The sequence below is a fragment of the Anser brachyrhynchus genome (genome assembly GCF_964034855.1).
Source record: "Anser brachyrhynchus genome assembly, chromosome: 10".
NCBI lineage: Eukaryota > Metazoa > Chordata > Aves > Anseriformes > Anatidae > Anser > Anser brachyrhynchus.
Genome location: NC_137705.1, coordinates 5,432,859 through 5,449,565, shown reverse-complemented (window position 1 = coordinate 5,449,565; position 16,707 = coordinate 5,432,859). Strand labels below are relative to the sequence as shown.

Here is a 16,707-nt window from a genome sequence, read left to right as displayed (position 1 = left end):
GACAGGCGGCCTCTGATCTTGCTGGTGACAGCCGGTGTGCGAGAGCCAGGGGAGACCGAAAACACGAAGCAGGAGCAGCAAGAGTCTCGCATGCACTTCTGCAACGCCCAAGCGAGATCCTGGGCTCCTTGCAGTCCTCAGGGAAGCCCCCACACCCAGCGCAGCTGCAAGGAGCAGCAAGTCTCACCGGGGTCACTGGCTGAGCTCTGCCAAGCAAGATGCGCTTGGTTTATTAACGGGATGACCCATGTCGGTATTGCCTTTGAGCAGCAGCAGGGTGATGTGTGATTAAAGAGAGGTGCTGCCTTTACTTGTTTGATTTTTTTTTTTTTTATTGGCACAGGAGCTATAGCATCAGAAACACAACAGGTCGGTGCCCTGCCACACTGCTGGCTGGGCACAGGTGAGGCCTCCTGCCGCAGTGGGGAGAGGAAGGGGGCTCAGTGGGTGCTCTGCCCAGCATGCCGGGAGCTGCCTGTCCAGCATCAGCTGGAGGAAAAGCCTGTGCCACAGGTGAGTTCATCCTTTAGCATGCCTCCTTCCCCCTTCTTTGAATATTGCTGGTACAGTTATAGGCTGATCTACACCACCTGGAGAAGATACCCTCACTAAGTCAATTTTATAAGTACTCTTCATCCTGGCCCCCTGAAATCAAGCTGCTTTCTTCAGATGTTTTAGAAGCCTATAAAATGCAGGAGGGAGAAAGGACAGAAAATCTGGACACACTTTACTCACCTGCTTTGCAGAGGAAGGTTGCCATAAGTGTTTCCATAACAGCTGGCAAAAGAGGAATGAGATAACGTATCATAATCTGAAAGTCCCATTGCAAGTGGGTTCCGCCAGTTCCCAGCAGTATTTGCAGAAGATGCTGGAATTCAAAAAAATGTTACAGCTAATTAGATCTTTCTGCAGCTAATCAGATGAGACAAATGAGACAGTTCTCATTAGCAATCCCTACGCGTTTCTGCAGGACACACACGCAGAGAATGCAAACTCAAAATGCTATTTAAAAGCACTGTGAGGAGGAAAGCTGTTGCAGGGATATTTCAGAGTGAGGGAATCTCTTTATAAAAGGACTGTTCAGTGATGCTGATTGTACTGTGTTTTGGACACTATCACAGCAACTGCATGTACATGGCTTCTACTTGGTAAACATGCCTGTTTGAAACGTATTGCTCTCTGTGCTTCTCTGAACTACCGCGTTTACAGAGACTAAAAGGCACTTTTACCCATAGAAGACAAGTAAGTCTCTTCCCAGTCACAGAACAAGAACAAAAACCCCCGTTCAGTTCCTTATCTACTTCTCAGCCTTGCTTATACTCTGCTGACTGAGTGGGCAGAATTGATACACAGAAGGGATGTACAAAACACTTAGCATAGAACAAATTGGACATTACCCGAAGAGAAAGATGACACACGACTGCTAGGAGAGCACGGCACCTGCACACCTGCAAGGCCCAAACTCCTTTGAGATCCTCTGTCAGACTCAAAGCCTGCCTGCAGGCAATGACCCTGTTCCTTTTGACTGGAGGCACGTTGGTACCAACCACGGAGATGCTCTGCTACTAAGGCCTTGTGAATGTTTTTGGTTATATGCTCCGTTTTGGCAACCTGCTTCCGTGGAAGCCTTAGGGTTGCATACGGGTTGTGCGGTACTCTGTCCACTTCGTCCTCATGGTAAGACCTGAATTCCCTGTAACGGTCATATCCGTAATGTGCCGATGAGCGACATGAAGGATTGACACTATACTGTCCCTCTGTGTCACTCTCATAAACATATCCTCCGTTGTAATAAACGTCAGATTCGGTGTAAGGGGAATATCCAGAAATATAGTAACTGGAGGAAGGCTGCTCCTGATTTTTGTGGTAGACACCATTCCGGACATCCTTCTGGGCAAGATTTGGCATGCTTCCTGAACTTGCAGCAGAAATATTTTGTTTCTTTGACCGTCTTCGACCCCTGGTCCTGTTGTCAAGCGTCTGAGTAGTATAATATGGATTGGGTGTAGGCGTCACGCAGTAATATTCAGCACTGGACTGGCTAGTGTAGGATGATCCATCATCTAGGATCTCTGTGCTGCTGCTTCGCTGGGACTTTGAAAGGGAGAAGGCTGTCTTTTCAGCGGGGGCCTCGGACAGCAGGTGAGTTTGGGACTCCAGACTGCCACTGCGCTGCCTGCAATGGTGTGGGGAAACATCTGGCCTGAAACAATACAGACATAGGTTGGTTAAAAGCAGTCACATGCAGACATACAGAGAGCTGGACAGAGCACGTGTGGGCAAATCAGGCTTGCTTCCTCCCCAGCCAATTACAATACAAACCCAGCATTTCCTTCTCACATAGAGTACCTGCATTGCAAGAAATTCAGCTTGGCTAAATTTTACGTTTGCTGCAACAGCAGGAGATTTTTCAGATTTTCACTGTGAGCGAGGCAATCTGTGACAGTGATATATGCAACAATGCTCACAAACTCGCATTTTGCAATGACTTACAGGAGGGATCTCACAGTCTAAGTATGCAATGTCTAGACAAGCAGCTGAGCAAGAATCAGAGCATAGGAAGCTGGGTTTCCCGTGGCTCTGTGTCCCACAGTTGTGTTACCAGAGCTGAATACACCATAAGCTCTTCATAACATTTTAACATTTATAGCACCTCTCCTTCCCACAGTAAGGGCACCAATTTGGATCTTTCTCCTCTACTTGGCCACTTACTTTTCAGGAGGCTTGGAGGACCTTAACCCACAGAAGATATCTGTAAGCTTGCACGCCACCTTCCATCTCACTCCTAACTTTGCAGACACCCAGTAGTGCAGCAGCGCGTGCTACTATTTCTGCTACTGCCCAGCATTTACATTCCTGCAAATGCTCTCAGTTGCATGTTAGAAAGCTGGTGCAAAACTGTACCAGAAGATGGTGGCTGGTAGCAACCTTGTGCCTCAAATATCCAGAAAAGGCATTTTGAGAGCCTGACCCCTGAGAGCTGCACTGCAAATGACCTTTTATCCCCTTAACACCATTCAAAGTCAAAATAAAACCCCCTTACTGTAAGTGGCTGCTACTGTAGGCGTTGCGTGTGAGCACGGGTGTTGTAGGCATGCTTCTCCCCCCGTGGGACGGGGGCAGTCGGTCCAGGGTGCGATAAGGACTGCTGTGAGTTGAAAGCGGGTCCCTGTAACGAAGACGACAGAACCCCAGTTAGGTTAACCACAATGCAAGTCGCACGTACTGAGACTCCGTGCACCCTCAGTCTTAAAAGAAATAAAAAAAAAATCCTAAAGGCTAAAAAAGCAGGTAAGAGTAACTGGATATGATTCCACATACAGAACAGAACTTTCTAAAGAAGAAGAAAAATTCAAGCCCTTCTTGTGGTTCAAGAGGTTACTATTCTTAGACGAAGAAATTGCTCCCCAAGTCTTAGGTGAATTGTGTATGCTTTGACAATGTACCTGCTGAAATACTGATAGGATCAGGAGGGCTGGTTATGGGCTGGTGTTATCTGAAGCAATTATGCACCGTCATCAGGAAACATACAAGCTGTTTAATACTGAAAACAAACCACTTAGCCACAAAAGGGTGAAAGTACTGGTGGGCACGATCAATTCCTTAAATGCAGTCCTTGCTATTAAATTTCTCACCTGACTCACAAAGACTGCACTACCCTGCAGTTTCACAGAGACTTGATGACTACTCGTACACACTTGTATTACTAAACAGGAAATTTAGCTGTTATCACTAAACTCTTGAGCCCCAGAAGAGTGTAGAGACAGCAGCAACTCTGGAGAGCCCATAAAAAAAAAATATCTTTACATGGGCAAGACCGAGCTCGTGCCAACAACACAGAGAGCACAGTGAGATATGCCATACCTGGAGTGTCTCGTTTCCAAGAGCTGCTCGTTCATGGATGACTTTCTAAGATGGATTCTCTCCAGCCCAAGGGACTTTGGTGGAGGAAGCCTTGGAGAAAGCTGTGCAGAGCTGGTTCTTTGTGCTGGCACAGTGAGGGATTCACTGGCTGTTGGAATGGAATACATATTTTGTTAGCAAAATCCTTGCTATTTTTGTCCTGTGAGTAAATCTGTGACCCCTGAACAGAAACTCTGCGCTGTGGAGACAAGGAGGGAAGCTGTGACTACAGGGAGCCTCTCCCACACCCGCCTGCACCAAGCTCTCCTTCACCTGGACAGGACATCGTGGAGACTCAAGCAGGTCTCTGCAGCACCTCTGCCAGAGGTTTCTGCTTGGCACCGTGTCGCACCACAAAGTGGAACTTCCTTGGGAAAGTGCCTGTCTGCAGCTCTGTCCCTCCCAGAGCAGAGCTGGCACACTCAGCCTCGCCAAAGCCTATTCCTCTCTCTCACCATTCAGCACTTTACTTGGAAATGATGTGAAGGATTAGTTTAATACAACCTAAAAGGGACTGACTTCAAAAGTGACTGAGCGAGCAAAGACACTGGCAAACAAATTTGAGTGAAGGCAATTGGGAAGACTTTGGTTTGATCCTTGTTCTCACTTGCTTAAGGCACAATCCAGATGCCATTAGAGCCAAAAGGAAACTACAACTAATACACATAAACACAGGACAAGCATCATAGAGAACACATTCACAAACCAAGGCTCTGGCTCTACTTCTACTTGTGCAAGCAGGAATCAAGTGCGACTCCATTTTAAAGCGTCAGATGGGTTATACAAGTCTAAAACTGGGACAAAGCAAGATCAGAATCAGGCCTTAACTGAAAAGTGAGTAATAATTTAGATAATGTTTGTCCCCAGATGATGATTACCCAGCCAAGGGAGAGGCAAGCCAAGTCCCTTCCACCTTGTGGAACAGGGTGTGAATGTGTCGTCTGTGGGTGTGTGCCCAAAGTGAGTAAGCTGAGCAAACACCATACCCATGCAAGATGCAGCTCACTAGGTAACAAAGAAACGTAAACAGATCGTTACTATCTCTGACTATTCCACTTTTTACAAGTTTTAGTAACTGTGAGGACAGAAGGGCTGGGGAATTCCTCCCAGCTGCTTATCTGCCTCGGTCAGGTCCCAGGGATGGCGTGAGTATCTGTTGGCAGTTCAGTGCCCTGGTTCCCCAGGTTGATCACAATAAAACCATCACAATAAAACCAAGTGCCTTCTCTAAAGACAACTTAAATCAGCCCACAGAGCAGAAACTTTCAATAACTACCCCATTATGAAAACAGACATTCCTGATTAAGCTCTTTTTAACTCTGCTGTAATTTGTCATTGAAAGACAATAAAGTAGCAGGCTAAAGGACGTTAAGTCAAAGAGTATCACTGAACAAGCATACTTCAAAGGCAGAAAAGGATAATCAACATACCATCATCGTAGGTTGTTGTATCAGACAGAGAGCTGCTCTCAGATGGGATTATATCATCTGTGAATGAAAACAAGCACTTAAAGCACACTCCACATTAATTTCAAACTATCACATACAGTTTATTTTCTAAGGCTTCAGAGCCAGTTGATACTTGTAATGCTGCAATCTCCCTGCTTTAGACTTCAGCAGCCTGAAGACGGCCCTGCTTTGCCGTACTATCAGGACCTATTTGTTGCCTTTGCATTTCAGCAAGCTACCTACATAATTATCAAAGGAGGTTTTTCAACTGCAGTGGGAATCAGGCCAAGATTCACAAAGGTGTTTTCCAGTCAACTTCCAAGAGATCTCACAGGGTGTTTTGGTGCTTCTATAGGAGTCAGGAGCCTACACAGACATGTAGATCTTGGCTGCCAGCATCTAATCTCCTCAGGTACACCTGAAATCCCACCAGGTAGGTACTGAACGCCTTTTGAAATTTGGAATTAAATTAACCTGTGAATGTTTCATCAGCATATGAATTCTGCTTCAATTAAATTAATATAAAGCCAGAAAAATTCCACCGATTTCAATCAAGTTACTGCAAATTCCAGCAGCACAGAGTGCACAAACTGTTGTACAGGCATTGCAATTTTTTTCCCCGTGTCTTTTATGTTTTGCTATTTATTCATATCGCTTCATTGCATGTGCCTGTGCCCTCACCTTATTACCACACACCACCACTCACACTCACAAGCAGCCTGTCCTTGCCAAACAGCCCGCATGGTCCTGGAACGGAACAGCTGAGGTCCAGAAATGAGGCTGGTGATAAAAAGCAGCACCGAAGGTAATTAACCCAGAGAGACATCGAGCCTGTTGCTGGCCAGACACAAAGCCGGTGAGGTGAAAAGTCTGCGCAAGCCTCCACGAATGAGAGAAAGGAGGCTGCAGATGATGATGGTGGCAGCCACCTCACACGTGACATCTGCATCACTCACCGTGAATACACGCAATGAACGTTGTCGCTCACTTGTGCAAGGTAAGCTCTAGTTACAAGAACCAGGTGAACAGAGCTGCTGCTCTTCAAGCAGAGCAAAACATCAGGGCTGGCCCCTGCCCCGAGGGGCTTGTCAGACCACCAAGGTGGCCCGCAGCGTTACTTGCAACCTGACACGGGGAAGAAGCTTTACAGGAGTTTACTCATGTGAATTTACCAAGTTATGGTGAAATAAGGAACCAGGCCCAGTGCAAGGAGGAATAAAAAATCTTCCTAGAGACACACAAAAAGCCAGCCTAAAGCTGGCTACACAAGGGTCTGCAGTGCTGACACATGCAGGAGCTCTGGATTTAAATCCCAAATCCATGAAATTCCCTGCAAAAGGGGAAGCAGCTCTCTGGGGTACAGAGGAAGCAAAGGAAAGGAAGAGGGGAACATACTGAGGAGGAGACAGCCCAGCACATCCTTCAACAACCACTCCTGTAGCTGGGATGTGAATACCTATGGTATAACTCAATAAATCAGTGTTACTACTTAACACGTCATTTCCAACAAGCCATTCCCAAACTTCACAGCTGCAAGTGACTTTATTACTGCTCAGCTTTCTTCAGCCCTGTACCTTGAACCCAACAGTACAGTCGGTAATGGTGAGAAGGTTACACATAAATCAGTTATCGAACTTGAAGCAGTCAAGGGCTCTGCTTCAGGTACTGTAAACACGCAGACACTGCTCCAGTCGGGAGCTGGAAGGGAACACAGCTCGCTTACTGCTGGCCAAGCATTTGCTGCCGCTACCTGCAGGAAGGCAGCCCCTCTGAGAGGGACAGCTCAGTCCCTTCTGTCTGCGTTTCCCTCCTCAGACAGCAAACAAGGATGCCATGTATCAGATGTTGCAAAATGATGGGCTAAATGGAGCTTGTATAAGGACCGAGGATTGCACATCCAGCTCCTAAGTTCCTTGTTTGCACAATGGTAGAAAAAACTCCACGCAACAAGCAGCAGCTGGGCACGGATGCTGCCCATGCTCTTGCTGGCCCTCAGCAGCTCCCCGTGCTGTTACTACACATCACATGTCACAGGTAATGCAGGGCCTCCCACAATTGGTATCCAGATCGGTGAGCAATAACTGGAAAAACAGATGTTTTCCTCATCTCTGTCAATTAGGAACTAGCTGGGCCACATTAAAACGTGATCACCAACCCTTCAGAAAAAACGCCTTGTGATGACAGACAGCCCAGTGCTGCTGTGTTTTGTGCCGGGTGCGAATCCAAATCAAGCTCTCAATAAGAGTGAGACAAAGCGAGGGCTATCCCAACAGAAACCTGGCAGTGCACAGGGGGTTCTCCTCCAGGGAAAACACAAGAGGTCTCCATCTCCAGTGTCAGTGAGAAGGTATCAGTATCAACAGCAGAAAAAAATTGCATTTTCTTTCCCACCCTGCAATTCCCAGGAAAAAAACACCAGCCTCATGTAACATTTCCGCTGGGACAGGAGGCAAAAAGAAATCTATCAAGTAATTTTCCACAGAGAGGAAAAGTAAAACATGTCCTAAAACTGTTAAATGTTATAGAAACTAGAATAGCCTGCAATACACCTACGAGCTTTTACTGTTCTCCAGCTCCTCCGGTTAACTTGGATACTACAAAGTTTTGTCCTATGAAGGAGCCAGAATCGCACCTCCCTCAGGAAAATCACATTTTCAGAATGGAAGAGCCAAGGACACCTGCTTTCTTTGTGCTCATCACTGGCAAATCCATTTAGTCAAAAATCTGTATGACACAATCTGCATACACAAACTCCTGAACTTTGCTTACGTCTTCCTAGGCATCAGTCATTTTCAATCATGAAACAAAATCTTTGGTCCTTGTTTTCTTGACTCTGTAGAAAAACCTCACACATTCTGTTTTTGCCAGAACTGCAGCATTGCAGAAGGGAGAGAGAGCTTGCGTGTGGCAGCTCAGAAATGCACCTGCATTCAATACACTACGAATTAGGACACCACACCAGTTTCAACTGAGATGCTCCTGCCAGCCCTTCTACGTATAGCACTCCTGGTCGGTACCTGGTGCTGGAACGTGTCTGCGCTTGTTCCTAAAACTGCAGCTTATTCTGCCCTCAGCCTATAAGCTGTGTACTTATTGTATCAGATGCAGCAAATTGCATCTCTTTTTCTTATTTAATTGCCTTGGAGAAGATAAAAATCACATAGACACATGTAAACAAAACTTGTAAGTGAGCCAAATGACTTTTTTTTTTCCTGTTTTCATCAGAACATGGGGAATTCTCTTGATTACCTGGTAGAGTAAGAGTTGATTTCTGGGTTGGTTTTTTGCCACACTTGATTCTGTATTCATTTATGGAATTTTCAATCTCTTGAAGCTTTTTTACAGCATCGGCATACTCTTGCTTTCTTTTCTTCTTTACGTTTTTGCAGAGATCTGGCTCACTAGCAAGTTTCTTTGCAGCTTCTACCAGCTTTTGCTGTATGATAAAATTGCTCTCCAACTCCTGCAAAGCGGGATCCTGTAAGTTCAAGACATGAGATATTTAGATGAGGTTATACAAATGATGATCTGTTTTTGTAGTAATGAAGTGGAAACCTCCTGCTCCAAGACGAAGCCTGAAAACGCCTCTTTGAATCTCTCCCTGCTTTAGAGAAAATAAAAATTGGTATCACCATACCTACATTACTGGGAGTAGGAAGCTTTAATTAATTGTTTGTAAACAACTTTGAGAGACTCAAATGAAAGGTGCTGCAGAAGTGCTAAGTAACACATTATTAAATCTGGACAGTAGGATTTTGTTTCAGTTGCACGTAGGCAGACTACATAAAATCAGTTTGCTGCAGACACGGATTATACAATAATGTAAAGCCAGCGCAGCGAGTTTTGGGTGAAAGACAGATGCAAAGTGCCCAACGTCTACCTACTGCTTGGACGATACACGGCTAGTTAGCAAATATCTTAAGGAATGAGGGGAAACGATGCACTTCCAGAAACTGCATATATCTGAATTAGCATATCTCCTGAGTCAGTCTGCCAGCAAAATTAATATTAGCTTCTTGAGCAATATAGAGCTTTTACTTAGGTGGAATTTGCATTAAGCCAGAGGTAAATCTCCTGCTGTCATCTGTCACACAACTATGCTCAGGGACAGATGATTTTGCAAGGGGGACAAGCACACCCCACCACTTTCTGGGCTCAAACACAACCTCAAAACACCACAAATCAGTGCTCAGGAAAGGCTCATACACATGGGTTGTCAAATGGCATCGTGAACATTAAAATGCAAGTAGCATGGCCAAATGAGGGGCTCAGGTTAGGGATTTTAAGGCTTTTTGAAATGGCCAGTTTCCTAGTCGTTTCTCATGGAGCACAGCTGAAATAAGGGCAGGACCTGTCTAGATCCTCAGGCATAGGCACGCAACTGCCCCCAGCTGCCTCCTCTTAATCAGGTAAGAGCTGGATTATTTTGAAGTGTCTTTGGCCACCGGTCTGGCCACCCCACCTTTGCTGTGAAAACAAGCTGCAGTGCTCACCTCTTCAGTAGGGAGCAGGTTGTCATCCAGTTTGAAAGCTGTGCCAACACGTCTTCTGACCTGGGGAGGTTCCTCTCCAGCACTCAGAGGATACTCCTTTGGCATCTTGCCCGTCAGCTCCTGGGGAACAGAGAGGGCTCTACGTGAAGGTCCAGTGAGCAAGAAGGGCCCACCCCAACCCTGTGTAAGGTGCTGTTCTCACCGCCTCGCGCAGGCAGATTTTCTTCAGCTCCTCAACTTTCTGCAGCAGTTTTTCCTGAAGGAGTTTCTCTTTCTTCTTTAGCTCCATAATTTTCTCCTTCTTTTGTTCTTCACTGACCTCTGAATCCTGAGAGCCTGAAAAATACATTCTCTTTATTAGAGAATTTACAGGTAAAAGCCACTGCTTTCCCTCCCGCAACAAAGGAGGTAGGCTGCGATCTCCCCAGAACCGGCCAACCTAGCCCAACTGCATCATATTCAAAATGCAACGTCCAGCTCTTGTGTCATCCAGGAAGAAGGCTTTTAGGAAATCTGCACTTCTTCAAACCCTCAATACTGGCCAAGTCTTAAGTATACAAGCCAAAACCGCACTACTCAAAATAAACCGAGACATTAGGGATACCTATGATACACTTGATACTTCAGCTTTGATTTTGCTTTGATACAGACACCGATTCTCCTCACCTGGGCTTTACCTCCAGGCACTTCTTGGGGGGAAGGCAGGCTTTTATCTACCTAGGAGTCCTCCACGGGTGGTGGAGAGATCTGAAGTCCACCTCAGAGCTGAATTTTATTTAGGAGAATGTCTCTTTTCTGCTTATTTTTGCAGAAAGCCAGGGCAGTTCAATTCCTAGAGCAGGTGCTCGAAGTTTGCCTGGATTCAGTTTGGATTGAATGACACTTGGATGAGACGTACAGTCAGTCATTCAAGGATGGGCTAACCAACCGGTAAAGTGATATCAAGTTACTTGTGGACCAAAAGTACACGGTTGCTTATCTGTCTTTAGCACATTTTCACTTCCTTGTTAGTTACAATGGGAGAGGAAACAGCAGATCATACAATAGATGTTTCTGCCTCAGATATGTAACCAATACACGCTGTCACACGCTTCACTGTATTTGTGGTCAGCTGGACTCATCACCCCTGTTAACACACAAGTGCCGCTGTACTTCAGGGCCTTGCATTCACACAAAATATTACCTGATGAGATTAAACTGCCATTGCTGGCCATAATAAGCTGATTTTTTGCTTCCATAGTCACTAGCTTTGAAACCTTCGGTGTTCCCATTTCTGTCAAATCCATGGCAATATCATCCAAACTTCTGGCTGAAGGAATTTTTGCCTGAAAAAGTTAAATAAATAAATCATTGAGTTACCTCTCATTAACTTCAGAGCATGGGGTCACAGAAGACGACATTCCACACCTCATCTCCCACAAAAATAAGGGCTAAAGCAACAGCATCACACAGGAGCTGACTGTGCACTTGGCTGCCCCGGCATTCCTCAAACCTGGCCCCAAAAGTCTTAACTGCCTCCAAACTCATAACCTCTTCTCTGTTTGCACCGTGTTCGAAAAGAACATGAGAAAGAGACAAAAGAAAAAGCAGATTAAATATTGAGACATGGGAATTCCCTCTGCTGTGATTACACTTCCATAGCTCTTAATTGGAGGCAGCCTAAAATGGATCGAATAGCAATACTGTAGCTCAGACTGCTCAAAAAGCAGACAAAAGCTATTTGTATTTTTTCTCTAGGGATTAGGTTATCCACGGAACAACATATACTGAAGGATATGTAGGAAAGGTGTTGAAGCTTAAGCCTACAGCAAAATGCCTTCTAACTTACTTTGCTTTGTTTTCTGTCCAAGTAGAACTGGTGTTGACTGATTGCCATTACCCAGATGGATTTGATCAGGGAAGTGTTTGCATACCAGGTTTGCACTACCAGTCCACTCTGACCAAAGGTCCTTCTCGAGACTGAAATCCTGAAGAGGTGAAAAGAAACACAACTTTAGGACAGGCCTCTGAGGTTTAAAGTCCCCAAAGCCTCGTTCCTAACCAGGCAAGACTCATAGCCTTTATTTCAGAGATCTAAAAACCTGGACTTGCTTCTCCCCGGCATCCGCTGCCGCTGCCTTTCCTCCCTCCTAACTTGCCGTCCATTTTACAAAGCCAAAGCCCCTCCTGGTTGAGCTTTACAGAGAAGCAATAAGAAATTCACCCTGGGCAAAGGCTCTTCCTTCCTGGAAGGGAAGGCACAGAAAAGCAGCTGAGGGTGAGCTCCCTCCCTCACCCTTGGCATCAGTACCAAGGCAGGGAAGGGCAGGAGGTGCCCGAGGTGCCCGCGGTTCTGCGCTGCCACCAGCGCACAGACACCTCCCATCCCCAGCCACTAAGACAAATGACTAATACCCAGTCCTGGGAGAAGATTCATCCCACGGCTATCCCACCTCCAGCCTCACCTGCGGGGATCGTGAACTTCCACGGCAAATTTCTTCTCACGGAAGTAGAGGTTTTCCAGCTGCTTCCATTGGAATAGCTAGAAGGACAGGGAGAGAGCAGCAGAGCACGGTCACTCCAAGAATCACCAATCTTCTGCCCCCACATTGTACAATTCCAGCAAGTTACAAATTCTGTGTATCTTCAGCTGTGCCACAGACTCAGCAATAACAACATTCATAACATCAGTAAGTGTATCAATATAAATGTAGGGGATGCCCCTCAAGTAAATGCACACTTTCAAGAACAATGCACTGCAACTTCTGGGTTTCGGCTGTGAAAACATCTGCTTTTATCAACAATTCATGTCACTGCTGGATGTCTGTAGGGACCTTGGGAGTGCGACCAAAGTCCTCTTCTCTCTGATTAAATGCAGAAGAAATCCAAACGCAGCAACTACGCGGACACCAAGTCCTCTCCTCAGCCAGAACACCCCCAGGGAACGGCAGCAGCTGGGGGACGACCAAGACCTTTCCCTTCCGAAGACACTGGGTGTGGGATTCAGCAAGACATTTCGGAGCAGGGGTAAAACATGCACAGAGAAGCAGCAGCTAGGGGAGGACTGGCCCCACAGCACACACCGCTGTAAGGAAACTGCCGATTTCCTGCCGAGTGCCAGCCGGGAGAGCACGCCGAAGGAAACGCTCTGCACCAGGGCTCGGCAGCTGCACCCATGGGCTCGGGGTTTCGCACGAACCCGCTCGCCCTTTGTGCCAGAACCAGCGCCCCGTGGGGCTCGCCCCGCAGGTCCCGCACCTCCTCAGCCCAGCCCCAGAGGGCTGCTGCTCCCCTGCCCCTCGGTGCGGGTCCTGCAGCAGCACGCCCTGCCCCAGCAGTACGTGTGCGTGGGTACAGACACCCACATGCGCGTACCCGAGGTGTCACCGAGGGTGGCAGGGAGCAGCAGAGACCCCTCCATCCCCCAGGAGTTCCAGGGTCGCTCTGCCAGGCAGCTCCTGCTGGGACCTGGCACCAGCAGCCCCAGAGCCCCGGCACACGCGATGCTCCCGCCGGCCTCGCTGCGACACCCTGGCGTGGCTGGGAGCCAACACACCGCGGCCACAGACGGGCCTCAGGTTCCGTACAGCTCCTCTCATGCCACCTCGGTACAGTGCCGTACAGCTCCTCTCATGCCACCTCAGCAGTTCCGTACAGCTCCTCTCAGGCCACCTCGGTACAGTTCCGTACAGCTCCTCTCAGGCCACCTCAGCAGTTCCGTACAGCTCCTCTCAGGCCACCTCGGTACAGTGCCGTACAGCTCCTCTCATGCCACCACGCTCCCTCCCCTGAAAGCTGCCCTCGCAGGGCTGTGACGAGCAGAGCCTCACGCCTCCGCGGGAGCAGCTCTGGCAGCGCTCCTTCCGCACCCTTTCGGCTGTTGGGTTAAAACTTCCCTTTCTAGCACGACCATTTATTCTTAGATTCCGCTGCGCGAAAAACGCGGCAGGGCGAAATGTCATTTACCTCAACCAACCCATCACTTTCCCTAAGATTACGGAAGCTTTCCTCTGCCGCCTCAGCGCATTCCCCCAGCGAGGAGAAGCGCCCGGCGCCAGCAGCGCCCTGCCCCGCTCGGACGGCTCGCAGAAGCGCTCCCCCCCCCCCGCCGCCCCCTTTCCCAAAGCAGAGGGATCCGCTCAGCACCCGCCGGGGGTTGCCCTTACCTGCCCCGGGCCCGCGGGTCCCGTCCCGCTGGGCGGCAGCCGGCGGCCGGGCGCTCCCGGGCGGCAGCCCAGGAACCGGGGCGGCGCCAGGCGGGGCCGAGCGGGGCCGGGCTTCGGGGCCCGCAGCCTCCGCCCCGCCACCGGCGGCCCCCGGTGCTGAGCCCCGTCCTCAGCGCCGCTCCTCCCCGCAGGGAGCAGCCTGCCGAGGCTCGAGGGTGCAAATCCGGCGTCCGGTTTAAAAAGGGGGGAAAAAAAAAAAAAAAAAAAAAGAAGGGGGAAAAAAATAACAAAGTAGAAGAAAACAGGGAGAAATTAAAAAAAAAAAATAGAAAACGGGAAAAAAGTAAAAAAAAAAAAAAGAGAAAAATAGAAGGAAAAAATAAAGTAAAAAATAAAAAATAAAATTAAATAAAATTAAAATTGAATAAAATTAAAATCAAATTAAAATTAAATAAAAATAAAATAAAATAAAATTAAAATAAAATAAAATTAAAATTAAATAAAAATTAAATAAAATAAAATTAAAATAAAATAAAATTAAAATAAAATAAAATTAAAATAAAATAAAATTAAAATAATAAATAGATAAATAAAATATAAAGAATAAATAAAATGACATAAAAAAGCCTTTACATTTCCTGGAGGTGGCTGGGGAGGGAGCAGAGCCATGCCCCTCTCGCCCCCCCGCCGCCTGCCCGGCCCCCTAAATCTCCCACATATTAAAAGAAAATAGAAAGGGGGGTGGATTGGAATCTGTTTTTTGAGGGCTGGAAGAACAGTTTGGAAGAAATGAAATGTTTTTGCTGCGTATGTTCCCTTTAGCCCGCTGACTAGGCCCACCTGATCTAATGAAGGTTTTCCTGCCACCCCTCCCCAGCCACTGACGTTGCCGGATCCTCACATGCCCGCGGAAAACTCCCACTGAGCACAGCGGGGGCTGCCTGTCAGACCCTACAAGCAGGATTTGGCCTGCTCAGGGTTTGCTTCTTGGGTCTTTTTGGAGAAGGCACAGAGCAACCTGACAGCACCTCACTAACCCCGCACCTCTCGGCATTAGGCAGGGCTCTGACCCCAGCCGCGGCTTTTGGAAGCACGGGAGCTTCACCTCCTGCATGCCTCCTGTGATCCTGCAGAACAAAAGGATCGCCCTCCGAGCCCTCTTTCCCATACAAAAAGAGCCTGTAATTGTAGTCTAACAAGACGCGGAGCAGACACTGCCTGCCTAAGTAGTGAGACACCTTCATAGTGGAAGCAGCTGGTTGTCGGCCTGGCTGATCTGGCATCCAGCTTTGAATAAAAGGCAGGTCTGTCTGGGCCCGACAGCAGGAGCTGGGGAGAACGGCCCCGGCAGGACCACGGGCGGGGAGCTGGCATAGCCCCTGCCTCGAGAAACAGGCAAGAGGCGATTTGCTTAACGCACAGATGCATTTAGTTCAAAAATTACTTTAAAAATACCATTTTTTTTCAAGGGGGTGGAAATCCAGAGAGGAGCCGAGCACTGCTGCCCAGCCGCACCTCCAGCCCCAGCGCGTTTCCTGGGCCAAGAGCGATGGCAAATTCTCACCAAGAGCTCAATTACCCCAATTTTTGGTTTTCCACCCAAGGGATCTTTGCGTAACGCAGCAGGGATGTGTGCGCCGTGCTGCTGCATCTGCAGCAGTCCTTCCTTCGGGAAGTGCTTTGTGGTACGTACCGTGCCCGTAGGGAGGTTCAGCCACCACCATCCCAGTAGCTTACTGGGAACAGCAATCTCCAGACAAATCTGGCGATTCAGACCAAGGAAACATAAAAGATTTCTGCCCGCAGGAATGCACCCCACCCCGATGAAGGAAATTACCACCCTGCCGGCAGGGCTGGAAGAAGGGCTGCGTTTCAGCCCCTCAGCAGCAGTTCGCTGGCTGGCACGCTGCCTTCAACTGAAATCTTTTTTTTTGTTGTTGTTGTTTTAAATTGCTCTGCCTGGCTGCAAAGGGAGGCATTTGAGGGGATAGCAGGAGAGCCAAGCTGCCCCACCTGCAGCAACTTCTGACAGAAGGAGGCAGACAGCTCTCACCTGTGCCAGCATAAATTGGCAGAGCTCACCCGGAGGCATCCCTCATCTCTTACATATTAAGCCAGTCGTCTAAAAACCTCTTCAATCGCATTTTTTCTCTAATGCACTGCGATCAATCCTTGCCAGGTTCCCACTGGCATGGGCTTTAACAAGGATCAGCGATGTCTCAGCAACGAACAATGAGGCTGTCACAGAACGTGTGCGTTGTGGGGCACGAGCTCGAGCAACTTTCTGCACATCTGGAAGGAACTGCATTTCAGAGCGGTCTTGTAACAGCTCTGTGTTTATTTGAAATAATTATGCGAGCTTAGTATCTTATGTCTAAATCGATGGCTTCTCCTTGGTGAGAAATAAACATAGTAAAAGAAGTCTTTGCATGATTAGATCCGCCTGCTGAGAAGCCTGCACAAACGCTATTGTGTTCTGAGCAATTCAGCCAAGCAGGACAGAGAATTTACATTAAGCAAATGTTCTGCAAGGGAAAACTTTCAGCATCAGCATTTAGAACGTATATGTGGAATTAAAAGAAAAATATCATAAATATTACCCATTTCAAAACTAGTACGCTCTAACAAAAACACTCCTGAGAACATAATGTATTCAAGATGACCAGCATTAGAACTGAAATCCTTGCAGATTTGAAACAATACCATAGCGAGATTACT

At 47.6% G+C, this 16,707-nt stretch overlaps 1 protein-coding gene across 1 annotated transcript in view; it reads right to left on the bottom strand.

Annotated features, from left to right (window-relative positions):
• Positions 1-16,707, bottom strand: part of FRMD4B (FERM domain containing 4B) — a 96,717-nt gene that overhangs the window by 14,808 nt on the left and 65,202 nt on the right. The window contains exons 12-22 of the mRNA XM_080606459.1: positions 12,289-12,365; positions 11,673-11,811; positions 11,028-11,169; positions 10,047-10,180; positions 9,845-9,964; positions 8,601-8,829; positions 5,334-5,390; positions 3,865-4,012; positions 3,044-3,169; positions 1,398-2,203; positions 736-868 (exon numbers count right to left, since the gene is read on the bottom strand). Coding sequence (XP_080462585.1) covers positions 736-868; positions 1,398-2,203; positions 3,044-3,169; positions 3,865-4,012; positions 5,334-5,390; positions 8,601-8,829; positions 9,845-9,964; positions 10,047-10,180; positions 11,028-11,169; positions 11,673-11,811; positions 12,289-12,365 — 2,111 coding nt within the window. The remainder of the gene's footprint in view (positions 1-735; positions 869-1,397; positions 2,204-3,043; positions 3,170-3,864; positions 4,013-5,333; positions 5,391-8,600; positions 8,830-9,844; positions 9,965-10,046; positions 10,181-11,027; positions 11,170-11,672; positions 11,812-12,288; positions 12,366-16,707) is intronic.